General features: G+C 43.3%; 1 protein-coding gene across 3 annotated transcripts in view; it reads left to right on the top strand.

The window, feature by feature from the left end:
• The window catches only part of CLNK (cytokine dependent hematopoietic cell linker), a 220744-nt gene that overhangs the window by 106339 nt on the left and 96367 nt on the right, over positions 1-18038 (top strand). For all 3 annotated transcript variants that reach the window (XM_070791811.1, XM_019963100.2, XM_070791810.1), the window contains exons 5-6: positions 10346-10386; positions 16287-16428. In XM_070791811.1, the coding sequence (XP_070647912.1) occupies positions 10346-10386; positions 16287-16428 (183 nt within the window). The remainder of the gene's footprint in view (positions 1-10345; positions 10387-16286; positions 16429-18038) is intronic.

Below are 18038 nucleotides of genomic sequence, written 5' to 3'. Positions count from 1 at the left end.
CAAAAATACTTAGTGAACCAGACCACCTCAGCCTCTGCAAGCTTACACACTATGGCCAGTGTCTACTTAACTAGAATAAAGCCGATATAATTAAAGACGCATGTGATGATTTATATAAAGGCAGTTTATCACCATGATATTTATAACATTCCCAGGTACTTTAAAGGCACTTGCAATTTTGTATCATGAGACTCATTGAAAATATGGTAAAAATACAGTTGAAATTAAAAGAACGTCTATATGAAAGAATACTACATAGACATTAAAAATGATGATCTTGAAGCATAGTCACTGAGGGGTATATTATAGCAAGATATTATATGAAAGGGCAGGCAAAAAAACACGCACACACATTGTGATCATATACACATAATTTATATCATGTCTGTATATGTGTGCTTGTGTGTGTGTTAGTGATTTTGCTCTAATTAAATATTTATAGTGGCTATCTCTCAGTTGGGGAAGATTCTGCCTGCAATGCAGGAGACCCTGGTTCGATCCCTGGGTCAGGAAGATCCCCTGGAGAAGGAAATGGCAACCCACTCCAGTGTTTTTGACTGGAAAATCTCATGGACAGAGGAGCCTGGCAGGCTACAGTCCATGGAGTCACAATGGGGTCACACAACTTATCAATTAAACCACTATATCTTGGTATGGGAATATTATTGTGACTTTACTTCTCTTTTTTGCTCATCTGTATCTTATGGTCTTCCTACAGCAGCATATTTTTTATGCTCAAAACAATCTATCAAAAAAAAAAAAAAATTCTCTAGGCCTAGAAGACAGACACATATCCAAACTTGGACAACATGTCAATATCAACATCTTCGGTGATGTTGATATATAGAAAACAGTGTCAAGGTTTTCCACAAAATAAACTCAGGAGATTGTCTCCTTCTACTGAATAAAGATTGATATTGGAGAGGACAGCCCATTTAGAAAGTGCGTCCTTCTGTCTTAGGTCACCATACACAATAAAAACACTGATAAAGATGCTTGTTGTTTGACTCAATTAAACAGACAACAAATTTCATTTTGCACAGGAATACTTGTTTTGTTTTGGTTTTTTCCTAAGGAAAATCCGTCTTAAAGTTTGTGGGGTTTTTTACCCTCACTTCTAAAAGAAAAAATAATACAAATGTTAAGACTTCGCGGGGAGGGAAATGGTAGGTAAGGAATATGTGAGCATCCACTGCCGCCTGCTGGCCATTTCTAGGTAGTACAATATCTGTATTAATATAGCAGAGGCTCGTTCTCCCCCAAAATGCTGGGGAAGCTGGTGAACAGAAACAAATTGAAATGTTAACAATTGAATTGCAGGAAAAAGCTCTCCACCCAGTTTTCATAAACACAAGCCAGGAGTCCAATCATCCGTGGGCTGATAAGCCCACGGATTTACAATTGCCTTCAAAATCCAGTGTGTATCAGAATCTCAGCAGCAAAAAATGCTTATCACAAACCCATGCCAGGGTTTGTTCTTTGGCAGAGCTGTAGTGAGGCCAGAAGGATAATTCTAATTCAGGTACTGCTAGGATAGTCTTTTGAGAATCACTGGCTGAAGAAAAAAATATAGACAGGTGGATGGAAACTTATCAAGTCTGCCTCCACCAAGAGGCAGCTGCCTGTTTAACTATCATCATTCATTCATCCATCTACCCATTCATTCAACCAACTGAGGTAGTTTCTTAATATGTCAGATACTCTAACCAGCTTTGACCACGAATTTTTGTCTGTTTGTTGTAATTGATAATAATTCTACTTAATGCATTTATCAAAGTACATGTAACATCAGTACACTAGAATACTCTTAAAAATACAAAATGGCATCACAATTCAATGAGATATCTTGACCACAAGTTTTTGAAAATGGAAATAAAAATGAAAGGTTCCCAGGACTCGGCTAGTCTGAGATTCTCATACCATACTTTACAGATGAGGAAACTAAGAACTAGAAAAGGGAAGTGAATTTCCAAGAGCTATCTGGTGAGAACCTTGAGCCTGTTCTCCCAACTCCCAGTGAATGTTTCCCATACAGCTATGCCTGCAAGTTTAGACTATTTGTGACTTGAAATTCACAGATCATACTCTTCAGATCAGGAGACTATGATTCAGTGAATAAAACTGAAATTCATTCACTGAAAACTGAAATCTAGCCAGAAGTGCTAGATGACTGAGCAGGTAGACAGATAGATAGATAATTAATAAATGGATAGATAGATAGAGATTTAATATATATTAGATATACAACATACATAAAATTGCTGTTCAGTTGCTGAGACGTGTCCAGCTCTGTGAGACCCCATGGAGGGCAGCACACCAGGCTTCCCTGTCCTTCACTATCTCCCGAACTTTGCTCAATTTCATTTCTGTTGAGTCAGAGGTGTTATCTATCCATCTCATCCTCATACATAAATTACCTATGTCTGTATATTCTATTTCCATTCTTTCTTTCCCTGCCTGCTTCCCTCCTTTCTTCCTTCTCCTCTTGACTATATAAGTCATATAGTCAAGATTTATTCAACATCATCATCCTTGACTCAGAGACTGAAAGTAACTCTAGGAAGTCCCTTCCTGCCTTTCCCTACAGCCATGGATGGATGCCAAACAGAAGAGGTTCTAAAGTTTGGGACCAGCCAGGGTGCAGAGTGTAAACTACCCCCTCTTCACAGACCAAGAGGAAGAACAGGCTGATGCCTTCCATCCCCAAATACCTTCAAGTTTTTAAAGGATAAAAGTGGAGAAAGGCAGCCTCATGTGGGAGAAAGAACCTGGGATGTGAGTGTGGAATTCGAATATCAGTGAGTCCAGAGAATGAGAGAAAATGGAAAGAAATTAACCTATCAGGTGGGGTGCATACCAGACCTTTTATAAACTTGTCTAATTTAGCTGTGAAGGGGACTACAGAGGATGAGATGGCTGGATGGCATCACTGACTCCATAGACATGAGTCTGAGTGAACTCCGGGAGTTGGTGGTGGACAGGGAGGCCTGGCGTGCTGCGATTCATGGGGTCGCAAAGAGTCGGACACGACTAAGCGGCTGAACTGAACTGAACACATTTTATTCTCTTCAATGCATGATTAGCTAAACAGGGCCCAAGCGAAACTAGGAAACTTGTGGAGACACCAGTAGACATAGACAGCAATGGCACAGAGCTCAGCTTCATCACAGCACACGTGTAAGCTGGGCCCCAGTGGCAGCCTCGGTTTCTCAGTCATTGACTCCCGGAGCCTCTTGGCTAGAAGGGAGCTCTGCTCGAAGAATCCTTCAGAATAACTGGTAGGTGCTTGTAAACAGCTGAATGATGGAAAGGCACATATTTTGTCTGAAAATGGGCACCAACTAATGAACAAATTCCAAATATAGATCTGAAGATCTGAAGATCTGGACTGAGTGAAAAAAGATTTGGCCTTGAAGTTGACCTTGAAAAGACACGAAATGCAGAACACAGCAATTCCTTAGAGGGGCACTGAGCCGGGGAGTTATTTATTTAAGCTTCTCAGCAGTTATTTGGGGTAGATACTCTTATTCCTGGGCTTCCCAGGTGGTGCTAGTGACAAAGAACCCTCCTACCAATGCAAGAGATGTAAGATTTGTGTGCAACTTCTGGGTCAGAAGATCCCCTGGAGGAGGGCATGGCAACCCACTCCAGTATTCTTGCTATGGACAGAGGAGCCTGGCGGGCTACGGTCCACAGGGTCGCAATGAGTCCAACACAACTGAACGACTAAGCACGCAGGCGCACACTCTTATTCCTCCCAGGCTTATGAGCTTGCCTGAGGTCACATGGCCAAGATTTGAACCTAGAACTTCTCATTATGCTTCTGGGAAACATGGGCCCATGCCTTTGATCAGAGACTCTGCTGTGTTTGTTAATGGAGAACGCCGCAGCTGAGAACAAAATTTAAGGCAGCAAGACACTTTTAAAAAGAAATCGTGGAGCTTAGACATGACAAATGTTTATTTTCTACGTAAGTCAAGTCCAGAGGTAAACAGTTCAAGGCTGTGCGGCAGCTCTGTTCCGTGAAGTTCTCGGAAACCCTGCCCCTCCTGCCTTGCTCACTCTCGTCTAAAATAGCGATGTCTCCAGGAGGGAGGAAGGGAAGGAAAAGAAGGAACGAACAGCACACAGAAATTTTCCCCAAGAAAGTTTCCCGGAGAGTGTGAGTTGATTTTCCATCTCTTCCATTGACCAAAACTTGGACCCATGGCCAAGTGATGATAAGGACATGTCATAAGATACCCTGCTACCCATGAGGGTTTCTAACTCGGAGAAGCAAGGGGAAAGGTGTGGGGGACACAACTGTCTTGGCTCTGGGTACTTAGTGAGGGGAAGTTGGGATTTACCAGCCTCTTTGCTTTTACCACATATTTACGAGTGAGTTCCAGTACTTGGGCCATCCGATGCGAACAGCTGACTCACTGGAAAAGTCCCCGATGCTGGGAAAGATTGAGGGCAGAGGGGAAGAAGGTGTCAGAGGATGAGATGGCTGGATAGCATCATTGACTTAATGGACATGATCTTGGGCAAACTTCGGGAGATGGTGAGGGACTGGGAGGCCTGGCCAGCTGCAGTCCCTGGCGTGGCCAAGAGTCAGACGTGACTGGGCGACTGCACACCAACCCTCACCCTCACCATGCCTCTCTCCCCTGTGTCTCTCTCTCTGAAATCTTGTGACTGAAATGAAAGCAGAAGCTCATTTTGTTTGGGGATCACATCTGCTTGGGAATACAGTCATCTGAAGGGCCTGTGAACTGACTTCACTTCGTAGAGAAACAGAAAGTTTGAGGACTCTGCGTTTTCCTACTTTGTCTCCTCTTCTCACACCAGAGAAGCATATTTTCTTCCCGGGACCAGCCCAGGATTTCCTTCTCCTGTGACCACTCATGGTAGTAGCACTCAGATGCTCGGACAGCCACCCCGTCCCTGGAAAGGGGTTGTAGACCAGGCAGCAATCTTGCACCTCCAGGGGCTTAAGTTCATGGACCTGTTTATTAGTGAAAATAGTCTGAGTCTCTCTGAAGTGTTAGTCGCTCAGTCGTGTCTGACTCTTTGCAACCCTGTACACTGTGTAGCCCGCCAGGTTTCTCTGTGCATGGAATTCTCCAGGCAAGAATACCGGAGTGGGTTGCCATTCCCTTCTCCAGGGGATTTTCCCAACCCAGGGATCAAACCCCCATCTCCTGTACTGGCAGGCGGGTTCTTTACCTCTGAGCCACCTGGGATGGCCCACCTTCCACGGCATGAGAGTTGGAGTATCTATGTCAGTAATTCCCAGACTTCTGAGGCCAGAGTAGATACCACCATGGGTGCTTGTGTAAAAAGCACTTGGTCTGCTCAGGGACCCAAGTTTGCTTTCTTCTGTTTTCTAAAGCAACCAAGACGCGACTGGTCAGGGGACCAAAACTTGATGGGTATATTGGACACTTGCCACACCTCTGTAGGCATGAGGTGTCCACGTTCAAGACCAGAGTCTGGGGCAATTGCCCCTGCCAGTAAGGAAATCCCCCTGAGTTTACATGGCACATATTCATCTTCACTTCCCTCTTAAAAATAACTTTTAAGGAAATGTTGTCTTTTGTAAAAAAAAAAAAAAAAAAAGAAGAAGAAGAAGAAGAAGAAAAGAAAGACGTCTCCTTGAGGAGCACACAGAAGTCAGCCGTTCTCTGTGGCCGTGAGGGGCCCTCCACTGACACAGCATCACTACCACTCTTTCAGGAGGATAATGTGGAAAGCTACTGAGCAGCTTCCTCATCTTTCTAGAAAACAGCTCTCTCTCTCTGAGAAGCCAACCTACCTGTCAGGCCCAGGAAGACTCAAAGACCTGGAAGAATTGGGGGGGAAGTCACAAGGATGAGGATCTGGGTCCAGCAAGAGGGAGTGCCAAAGTCAAGTTCGCTCAGCAAGGGAGAGGATCAAGTTCATCTTGAAGTTCCATCACTGGTTCCATGTCCTGGGTGTTTCTGCAGCAGACTGGTCATTTATGGTCACTTACCATACACCGAGTTAAGGAGCAATCGGAGCCTGGGGTCTCACCACTGCCTCGGGGGAGGCAAGCACCACCGTCTGTAACTGTGTAATATACTCGTTGGCTTGCTTTGTTCCTACACACTATGGAGAAGTTGAGCAGGGTGTATTTTTCAGGGAGGACTAACATATATAATGCATAAACTACAGAGCTTAGTTGTTCTGCTTCCCTGGTGGCTCAGGCAGTAAAGCGTCTGCCTACAATGCGGGAGACCCAGGTTCAATCCCTGGGTCAGGAAGATCTCCTGGAGAAGGAAATGGCAACCCACTCCAGTACTCTTGCCTAGAAAATCCCATGGATGGAAGAGCCTAGTAGGCTATAGTCCATGGGATCGCAAAGAGTCAGACACGACTGAGTGACTTCACTTTCAGCTAGTAGTTTAATAAAATAAAGGTTTATTTCTTGCTCACATCACAATCCAATGGAAATTGAAGGGAATGGCAACCCACTCCAGTATTCTTGCCTAGAGAATCCCATGGACTGAGGGGGCTGGCGGGCTACAGTCCGTGGGGTCACAAAGAGTTAGACATGACTGAGTAACTAACACTCATACTTTTTCCAAAATACTCATTCAGGATTCACTCTGCTTTTTCCCAGTGACTTCCATTATCCCCAAGGGCCTTGGGGTCTTCTGTCTCTGGCCAGCCACTGGGGCAAGAGTGAGAGATGGAAGGTCAAGTGGGATGGCCCAGAGTGGAATCTACCACACCTTCCGTGTCCCAGTGGCCATAGCACCAAGCCAAGGCACCGAGTGGAAGGGACACCAGGAACTGTGTGCCTGAGCAAATGGGGTTTGATGAGCACACAGCATTCTCACCGCTGTGCCAGATGTTGAGGTAGTGAGGACCACGGCTGGAGGATGCTCCTAATTTTTACCTGATGTTGATAGTCAGAGATGGTCCCCCAAGGCAGATGACATTTAAAATATAGTATGATGGATGATGCTTTTGAACTGTGGTGCTGGAGAAGACTCTTGAGTGTCCCTTGGACTGCAAGGAGATCAAACCCATCAATCCTAAAGGAATTCAACCTTGAATATTCACTGGAAGGACTGATGCTGAAGTTGAAGCTTCAATACTTTGGCCACCTGCTGCGAAGAGCTGACTCATCAGAAAAGACCCTGATGCTGGGAAAGATTGAGGGCAGGAGGAGAAGGGGGTAAAAGAGGATGAGATGGTTAGATAGCATCACTGACTCAATGGACATGAATTTGAGCAAACTCCAGGAGATGGCAAATGATAGGGAAGCCTGGTGTGCTGCAGTCCACGGGGTCACAGAGAGTTGGGCACCACTGAACAACAAAACTACAGTGATGGATGAGAAGGATCCAGGCCTGGACAGAGCTGAGAAGAGAACATTCTGGACTGGCGGACACTGCATGCAATGTGTCAGAGGCAGAGGAGCTTAGCATACAGCATGGACTTGAAAAGAGGCTGATGTGCCTGGAGTTCAGAGGAGGAAGAAACTGGAAAGCGATGAGACCAGAGACAGGGCTGTCTCTGGGCTGTGCTGGGCTGTGCTGGCCTCCGGGAGCCACAGCAGGAAATCTGGACTCTGTTTCATGGGCCATGAGTGACAGGAGCTGATTTACAGGTTCAGAACTGTGCTTTTAAAATTATATTTCCAAAACTCTGCGTTGTTCATAACACAGAGAGGTACTGAGGGTCACAGAGATAAAAGACAATCCACTCCCTTCCCTACAGGAGGACAGCGTGTGTATACAACAAAGAAACAATCAGATGCTGCCTCTTTTTATTTAAGTGTCGTGGTGAGTGAGACAGAAAACAACAGCTCTAACGATTTATCGAGATTAAAGTAACCTGGAGTGGTCAGAAAGGGAAGCCCCAGGAGAATCTCAAAAGATACTGAGCATTTTGGAAAACAAAACGGAGGAGGCAGGGACTGCAGGTGGAATCAACACAAGCAAAGACTCAGAAGGGGCGTGTACCGTACATGGGGGAATCCAAGCGGGGCTCAGACTGCCATGCCGCTGAAAGAAAAGACTTCTCAGCTCTCCATGAAGATGTGGTTATAATGACTATGCTCAAGGAGGCCAATCTCCTAAAATGAAATGATACTGAACCTGGACTTATGGGCACTGCTGTCCTGGATCACGAAGACCAGAGAAATGCCCCAATAATTCTGTGCTCATTTGCTTCTGCCAGACCTGCTGGTGTAACGCGTGACTTTATTCACTTAATTCATGAGATAGTGTGTGTGTGTTAGTCACTTAGTCGTGTCCGACTCTCTGACCTCACTGACTGCAGCCCTCCAGGCTCCTCTGTCCATGGAATTCTCCAGGCAAGAACACTGGAGTGGGTTACCATTTCCTTCTCCAATGCATGAAAGTGAAAAGTGAAAGTGAAGTCGCTCAGTCATGTCCAACTCTTAATGACTCCATGGACTGCAGCCTTCCAGGCTCCTCCATCCATGGGATTTTCCAGGCAAGAATACTGGAGTTGGGTGCCATTGCCTTCTCCTCATGAGAGAATACAAATTGCTAAAGGGCTGAAAAACCTGTGGGTTTCTCTGCCCGGGATCTCAGTAGTGGGTGTAACTGTACTGGGACAGGAAGATGGTATTAGTGCCCCAGGGGGATGGGCCCTTCTGGTCCCACCACCAGGATGGACGGTGGACAATGCAGACAGGATTCCACTCCTCCTGGCTCACTGTCTCAAGGAGATTCACTTTGGCTACTTGACACTTGTCCTAGGCAAATTCCAGAGAACTGCATTTCCACTGAGCCAAAGTTTCATGAATTTACACATTATACCTTACAAAAGACTTGGGCACGCTGACACAAATTCACAACTATTAATTTTGTATTTCGGTATGGGAAGAGAGGGCTTCCCAGATGGCGCTAGTGGTAAAGAACCCGCCTGCCAATACAGAAGCCATAAGGGCCGCCAGTTCCATCTCTGGGTCAGGAAGACCCCCTGGAGGAGGGCATGGCAACCCACTCCAGTAGTCTTACCTGGGGAATCCCATGGATGGAGGAGCCTGGCGGGCTAGAGTCCATAGCATCGCAGACAGTCGTACACGACTGAAGCAAGTTAGCACATACACATGGGAAGAGAATTTAGGGTGAATGGACAAAAGTTAAAGAACACAATGAAACTGGACCAAATGGTAGCAATACATAGCATACCATAGTCCTCTACGCTATTTGGACACAGGCCAGAAATTTGCCCTGAGAGTCTCATCAGCCAAAGAAGGAAGGGAAATATGCTCTTTTCTAGGACTGATGCTTTTCCTTCACTCAAAGCAAACAAAAAGCTAAGCTGTGTGCAGCTTCCAGTCCTGAGACCTGCTAGAAGCTTCTCACATATGTGCTAATAAAGACAACATGATAAGAACATTTTCTGCCTATGGTGTTCCTAAATTCAGACTAACAGCATGAACCTATTTTGCAATTTAGGAAAATTAAGTCTATGAGGAAGCAAAAAGACTGTAGGCTATGTGAACAATTCTTTGGTGGTTTTGCATAATCTGAGAGTGAAATGTGAAACATTTACCCTGACTGCACTAGATAACCTTTGGGCAATCTTTCATTGATCAAGTTCAAAGGAAGCAGTTGAGTGTTGAAGCACCCCCGGCTGAGCAATATTCATTCAACAAATGCCTATCAAGAGCTCTTGTGGTCCATTTGGGCCCTGCAGCCGAAGCCAGGGAGAGATGAATAAGTAGATACGGTCCCTAAGCTCAAACTAGAAGGGGACGACAGAGGATGAGATGGTTGGATGGTATCCCGACTCAACGCACATGGGTTTAGGTAAACTCCGGGAGTTGGTGATGGACAGGGAGGCCTGGAATGCTGCAGTTGATGGGGTCACAAAGAGTCGGACGTGACTGAGTGACTGAACTGAACTGAAGCTCAGACCATGTAGTCTGTTCAAGAAAACAATGTATGGATAGATAACAATGTGTGGATAGAGTCGGGCAAATGCAACATGTGTGTCAGAGGGGGAGGGGACAGCACCCCAGGTCCTTGGCTGAGATGCTGCTGAGTTATCACTTGGGTGCAACTAATTTCGGGGCAGAGTTCCTTCTAACTTTGCTTCTCTTTCAGTGGGAAAACTTACCTGCTGTAGAAAAAGCCAGCCTTCTGAGTTGGGATTTGATTTCCTTTCCTCCTTTTCCAATTGCCCCTGTTAGGCAAGAGCAGCTGATGGAGCGAGAAGCATGAAAATGTGCACTTCATTTTGAGCAATTACAGTCAAGAACAATTAACTGAAATGAGCACAAGATTTCTGGAGAAAAACAAGGGCCCAGTCTTTCCAATGTTTTGCAATAACATTTTGCTGTTTTTGTTGGCAGGACAGTACCAGACTATTAATGAGCCTCTTCTTCTTGATGGTGTAAGTCAGCTGCTCTCTTTACCTATTTTGTCAGTCTTTGATATTTACAAAGTAAGTGGCTTTTTTCTATGTACTTGGTGAATTGTAAAACATTAAACTTTTCCAAATGGCATGATTTCCTGGCAGAGAAAAGTGCATTTCAAGTCTTGGGTAGAATACGGTATTCCTATAATACATGTAAATCAAATCATTGTGCTGTATGCCTGAAACTTACACAGTGATGTATGTCAATTATTTCTTGGTAAAGCTGGATAAATAAATAAATATATTGAGGCATTAATACAGAAAAAGACAAAAAAACACATTTCAATTCCTCAGCACTAAAATGGAGATAAAAATAAACTCATAATGGTCATTGTGAAGACTGATTAAAATGAAAATACCAACACATGATGCTGGCAAGTGTGTGGTGAGAAAAGCACCTGCCAACACTCATAGTGAAATTTTAAATAACAAGAAATTCTTTGGAAAGCAATTTTATAAGATTAAAAAATATAAAAATATTTATTTTCTTCAATCCCATAATTCTATGGGACAAATTAAAGAATTAACCTAAAATTTGGATGAATAATTAAACACTCATTTATGTTTTATAATATATTTTAAATGGCAACACACTGGAATCATGTGATATATTCAATAATAGAAAAATCACTGAATATATTATGATAAATCCATATTGTTCTGTTGTTCAGCCACTCAGTCGTGTCTGACTCTTTGCGACCCCATGGACTGCAGCACACCAGGTGCCCCTGTCCTTCACCATCTCCTGGAGCTTGCTCAGACTCATGTCCACTGAGTCGGTGATGCCATCCAGCTATCTTGTCCCCTGTCATCCCCTTCTCCTCCTGCCTTCAATCTTTCCCAGCATCAGGGTCTTTTCCAATGAGTTGGATCTTCACATCAGGTGGCCAAAGTATTGGAGCTTCAGCTTCAGCATCAGTCCTTCCCATGAATATTCAGAACTGATGTCCTTTAGGATGGACTGGTTGGATCTCCTTGCAGTCCAAGGGACTCTCAAGAGTCTTCTCCACACCACAGTTTGAAAGCATCAGTTCTCCAGTGCTCAGTCTTCCTTATGGTCCATCTGTCAAGTCCACACACACTGCGGGAAAAACCATAGCTTTGACTATACAGACCTTTGTCAGCAAAGCGATGTCTCTGCTTTTTAATATGCTGTCCAGGTTTATCATAGCTTTTCTTCCAAGGAGCAAGCGTCTTTTAATTTCTTGGCTGCAGTCACCATCCGCATTGATTTTGGAGCCCAACAATATGAAATCTGACACTGTTTCCATTTTTTCCTATCTATTTGCCATGAAGTGAAGGAACTGGATGACATGATCTTCATTTTTTGAATATTGAGTTTTAACCATCTTCTATTAATAATAAATCAATAGATATAATATTAATTGTAAATTAATCATATTTACAAAGAATTTTAATGACTAAAAGAAAATTTTAAATTTATAATGTGAAATCAGCTACCTAATATTATAAATAATTTAATTGTTAACAATTATGTGTACATAATTTAAATAGCTTTAACATATCTATAGATGATAAATGGAATAGATAGAAATGATAGAGATAGATGTATAGATAGATGATAGATATATGAATAGATAGAATTTACCTGTAAAATCTTTGGTTCTTTACTTCTTGAAAGATTTCTTTAATAATTAAATTAAAGCTATGAATTCTCACCCTAGGACACACATGCACACACAATCAATCCCAAAATATTTTATAAAGTGGAAGACTTATATATACTGAGCTTTTAGTAAGAACCCCCAATATTAACAGTAGACAGATAATAGAAAGATTTATGCTGTCTCGTAAAGAACACAGACTGACTAAATTGCATTCCACCTTTTGTGTTGAATGATCAGATTTGCCATGAGCCAAACTGAAGCCCAGAAAGTTTTCCAGATAGGGGTCTGGTGAGTCCCCACTGTGCTACTGCTTACCTGGAGATTAGACTCATCCTATAACTAGTCTTTACTTTTACCAAACTGCTTTGATAGAGTGATGATAGAAAAAGGCATGCACTTGGAGTCTTAGGACTAGTAAGCCCTATATAAATATATATTTATAGTATATGTTCTGCATTATTCTTGTTCTCTAATATATATATAGAATATATATTATTTATATAACAATTAGAATAATACATATTATACATATTAGATTATTAATATATATTATATAATAATATATAATAGTATTATATATAGCCCTGGGATTTCTTTGGAAGGAATGATGCTAAAGCTGAAACTCCAGTACTTTGGCCACCTCATGAGAAGAGTTGACTCATTGGAAAAGACTCTGATGCTGGGAGGGATTGGGGGCAGGAGGAGAAGGGGACGACAGAGAATGAGGTGGCTGGATGGCATCACTGACTCGATGGATGTGAGTCTGAGTGAACTCCGGGAGTTGGTGATGGACAGGGAGGCCTAGTGTGCTGCGATTCATGGGGTCTCAAAGAGTCGGACACGACTGAGCAACTGAACTGAACTGAATATATATTATATATATTAGAGAATATACATATATAGAGAGAATATACATAATAAAGAATGAGAATAATGCAGACTTAGAATTTAAATTGGAGAAGGCAATGGCAACCCACTCCAGTACTCTTGCCTGGAGAATCCCAGGGACGGGGGAGCCTGATGGGCTGCCGTCTATGGGGTCGCACAGAGTCGGACACGACTGAAGCGACTTAGCAGCAGCAGTAGCAGCAGAATTTAAATTTAAGCCTATCTAATTCTAGTTTCCTACACTATAGTAAAATCATCTCATAGATTTTTCTGCTTATACAATGAGATAAAGTACAGAAAGAACCTAGGACATATAAACTCCTTAACAAGTGTTAGAGAGGCTTTAAAGGGCGGTGAACAAAGCATGATGGGTCGGCTTCCTTTATCTCAGACTCTCTTTAATAGTAGCTGTTATCACAGTAGCATTCATAATAGTATTTACAGCTAATATTTGTTGAGTGCTGACCATCAGGCAATATGCTCAACATTTTACATACGTTGTCTCATTAAGACACTTCTGGTAGTCGTTTATCCCCTTACTCAAAGTATAGTGTACTTTTACCACTTTTATTTCAGGCTGCTGCTGCTGCTGCTGCTGCTAAGTCGCTTCAGTCATGACCGACTCTGTGCGACCCCATAGACGGCAGCCCACCAGGCTTCCCGTCCCTGGGATTCTCCAGGCAAGAACACTGGAGTGGGTTGCCGTTTCCTTCTCCAATGCATGAAAGTGAAAAGTGAAAGTGAAGTCGCTAAGCCGTGTCTGACTCTTCTCGACCCCATGGACTGCAGCCCACCAGGCTCCTCTGTCCATGGGATTTTCCAGGCAGGAGTACTGGAGTGGAGTGCCATTGCCTTCTGCTTATTTCAGGCAGAAGAGCTCTTTTCAACATTTCTTGTAAGGCTGCTCTAATGGCAATGAACTCCCTCAGGTGTGTTTGTCTGGGAGAGCCTTTATTTCTCCTTTATATCTGAAAGGTAACTTTGCTGGGTAGAGTATTCTTGACTGACATCTTTTATCTTTCAGTATTTTTGACTATTCCCTGGTAGCTCAGTGATAAAGAATCCTGTAATGCAGGAGATGTGGATTCGATCCCTGGGTTGGGAACATCCCCTGGCAAAGGGAATGGCTACCCACCCACTCCAGTGTTCTTGCCTGGAGAATTCCATGGACAGAGGAGCCTGGTGGGCTACAGTCCATGGGGTCTCATGGAGTCAGACATGACTTAATGATTAAACAGCAAATTTTGAATATATCATTCCTCTCTCCCCTGACCTGTAGAGGTTCTCTTAGATATCTGCTGATAGCCTAATGGGAGTACATTTGTAGGTGACTACCTTTTTTCCCTGACCGCTTTTTTTTTTTTTTTTTTTAAATTAAAAAAATTTCAGGTATACACGTGCTCCCCATCCTTTTAAAACCTTTATCATTGACCTTCGACAGTTTTGATATAATGTATCTTGCAGAAGATCTTTTTGCATTATGATAATTAGGTGTTCTATGAGTTTCATTAACTTGTATATCCAGTTCCTTCCTCAGGTTTGGAAAGTTCTCAGCTATTACATTTTTAAACAAACACTCCCTTCTCCCTCTCTTCCCTTTCTGGCATATCCACTATTCTCATGTTGCTTCTTTCTAATGGAATCAGATAGTTCTTATAGAATTTTTTCATTGCTTTAAAATCTTAGTTTCTTCTCCTCTTCTACCTGAGAATCATTTTTAGATTTCTTTCTTTGAGCTCACTGATTCTCTCTTCCATATGGTCTGCTCTGTTTCCAATGCTTTCTAATACATTCTTCAGCTCATGTATTGAGTTCTCAAGTTCCAGAATTTCTTTTTGGTTCTTTTTTAGATTTTTAGTCTCTTTGGTAAGTATTGCTTCTGTTCATTGGTTTTACTCCTGAGCTCATTGAATTGCTTTCTGAGTTTTCTTGTAACTCTGAGTTTCTTCATGACAGCTCTTTTGAATTCTCCATCAATTAGATCATAGTCTGCTGTGACTTTAAGTTTGGTTTCTGGATAATTGTTATGTTCAAGATGTGAGACTGTGTTACCATGGTTTTTCATGGTGCTTGGTGAGCTGTTCCTCTACTAGTGCCTTTGAAGTAGTAAACACCCCTCTTGTTTACGTAAAGCTTTGTTTACTTTGACTCTGAAAGATCCACACATTGGTAATTAGAGACCTTTCTTCTGATTTTCAGTACACACTGCTAAAGCACAAGTTTTTGTTTTTGTTTTTGTTTTTGTTTTTTCTTACCTCAGCTCTATTTGAGAATTGGCACTTTCCACCCTCCACTGCTTCTACCAGAGTGGTCACTGGTGCCCTTGTCATTTCTGCTTATGCCTCTTGGGTCACCGGGGGTGCCTTTCTAATGCCAGTGTCTGCCATTGACATCTTCATGTCCAGAGTTGCTTGGCACATTGGAACTGCTGCCGTAGCAAGGGATGGGGAGCCAGGTAATACTGCCATGGGCAGGAGGTGACAGAGTCACAGGTATACCTGGAGATTGCTGCCCAGTCCCCTGTGCTCATGGGCACGAATGTAGCCATGACCTAGAGTCATGTGCACAACCCCCACTGGTGGTACCAGGATTTCTGAGGTTCAGGATCAGGGGCACTACTTCTATTCTTCCCCCAGTTCTACCCACTCTATATATTCCAATCTACCCTTCTTCAGATGAACAAACATGTGGGTATCTCTGGAGTCCCAGTGTCTTGGGCAGAGGAACCTTTGTTGAGTTTAGTTCAGTTCAGTCATGTCCAACTCTTTGAGACCCCATGGACTGCAGCATGCAGGCTTCCCTGTCCATCACCAACTCCAAGACCTTGCTCAAACTCATGTCCATAGAGTCAGTGATGCCATCCAACCATCTCATCCTCTGTCATCCCCTTCTCCTCCTGCCCTCCATCTTTCCCAGCATCAGGATCTTGAAGGAGTCAGTTCCTCACATCAGGTAGCCAAAGTATTGGAGTTTCAGCTTCAGCATCAGTCCTTCAATGAATATTCAGGATTGATTTCCTTTAGGATTGACTGGTTTGATCTCCTTGCAGTCCAAGGGACTCTCATGAGTCTTCTCCAACACCAAAGTTCAAAAGCATCAATTCTTTGTTGAGTTATGGATGTCTTAATTGTTGTAGATTGAAGGGGAGAGACAAAGGGAGTGTCTCACACCACCATGATGGTTTCTAAGGATATCGTTACAATTCTGCCACCATGAAAGGTTAACTCCCCTAGACTCCAGACTCTTAAATCTTTAACTCACAGCAAGGGGATCTCTATTACTCCCCTGGCCAGCACTGTAGCCTATAATCTTTGTCATTGTTGTACCTCCCGTTGACTTACTGAAATGTCCCCTCCTTAGGAAAGGAATTCCATGGCAGTCCTGGATGGAGCAAAAGGCCACACAGGTGATGACTATGAAGACCCTGAGCTTCACGTGGGAGAAGACTGGCATTCAGTGAAAATCTTACCAGCCAAGCCTATTAAGGAATCTGAATATGCAGGTAATGTTTAGGGCCTGAAATCTGAAAATCGCATGCCCATGCTGCAATATTGTAGAGTGACTAAAGATGCAGGTTCTGAATTAGCAACTCTAGGTTAAAATCCTGCTTCCACAGCTTATTAGCTGTGTGTCCTGGAGCAAGCACCTGAAAACCATTTTCTATATTTGAAGATAGGGTTCAAGATATCTGAAGATAGAGCTTACTCCACGTACCCCAGGTAGTTACATGAAAGATGCATGTTGAGTTCTCAGAGAAGGACTCGGTGCAGAGTCAGAGCTCTATGACTATTTATTATTATCATGATGGCTTCCCTGGTGGCTCAGATGATAAAGAATCCACCTGCAATGTGGGAGACCTAGGTCCGATCCCTGGGTTGGGAAGGTCCCCTGGAGGAGGGCATGGCAACCCACTCCACTCTTCTTGCCTAGAGAATCCCCATGATGATATCTTGAGTCTAAGAGACAACTGATGAATATGGCAGAAGATCGACAAGCAGAGATGCGGGCAACATCCCTGTTAAGACAGCGTTGCAGAGAAGAGAGCAGAACAAAAGGGGAGACTTAATATGGCTGATTTGTCTTGCTCATAGCCAGCATATAAGTAGCACAAAAACATGGCAGCAAAGCCAGGCTTTGAAGAGAAAGAAAACCTTAATATACACCATCTTTTCTTCTTTGTAACTGGGGCACCTTACACAGCTTAAACAAGGTCTCTGAACCTTAAATAAAGCAAAGTGTTGTGAGGGAAAAGAGGAAGTATTTGTGATTTGAGAGCCTGACCTACTGAAATGAATCTACAGAAGTCCCTTTGAGGACAATCACCTTGTAAATAATAATGATATTCCTTTGTTCATCCACTCAATATGCATTAATTAATATCTATTGTATGCCAGTTAGCATTGATTAAGAGATACAAAGGTAAGTATGATAGAATAAGTTTGGTATATAATGTATATATGTTAATTATATAGCTGCTGTTGTTGTTCAGTCACTCAGTCATGTCTCACTCTTTGCAATCCCATGAACTATAGCCTGCCAGGCTCCTCTGTCCATGGGATTATCCAGGCAAGAATACTGGAGTGGGTTGCCATTTCCTTCTCCAGGGGATCTTCCTGGACCAGGGATCTAACCCATGTCTCCTGCATTGGCAGGTGGATTCTTTACCACAAATCCACCAAGAAAGCACAAGTATATAGAAATATATGTTAAGTATAAAATACGTATGTTAAGTATGTAATGTGGGCTTCCCTGGTAGCTCAGCTGGTAAAGAATCCACCTGCAAAGCAGGAGACCCTGGTACTATTACTGGGTTGGGAAGATCCCCCGGCAAAGGGATAGGCTATTCAATCCAGTATTCATGGGCTACCCTGGTGGCTCAGATAGTAAAGAATCTGCCTGCAAAGTGAGAGACCTGGGTTCAATCCCTGGGTTGGGAAGATCCCCTGGAGGAGGGCATAGCAACCCACTTCACTATTCTTGCCTGGAGAACCCCAATGGACAGAGAAGCCTGGCAGGCTACAATTCATGGGGTCATAAAGAGTCAGACATGACTGAGTGACTAAGCACACACAAGTGTGTAACATAGAAAAGAGATCCAGGGTGGTATGCCAG

This window comes from Bos indicus, chromosome 6, assembly GCF_029378745.1.
Source record: "Bos indicus isolate NIAB-ARS_2022 breed Sahiwal x Tharparkar chromosome 6, NIAB-ARS_B.indTharparkar_mat_pri_1.0, whole genome shotgun sequence".
Lineage (NCBI taxonomy): Eukaryota > Metazoa > Chordata > Mammalia > Artiodactyla > Bovidae > Bos > Bos indicus.
The sequence above is the reverse complement of the archived record's forward strand: the minus strand, read 5'-3'. Positions and strand labels throughout refer to the sequence as shown.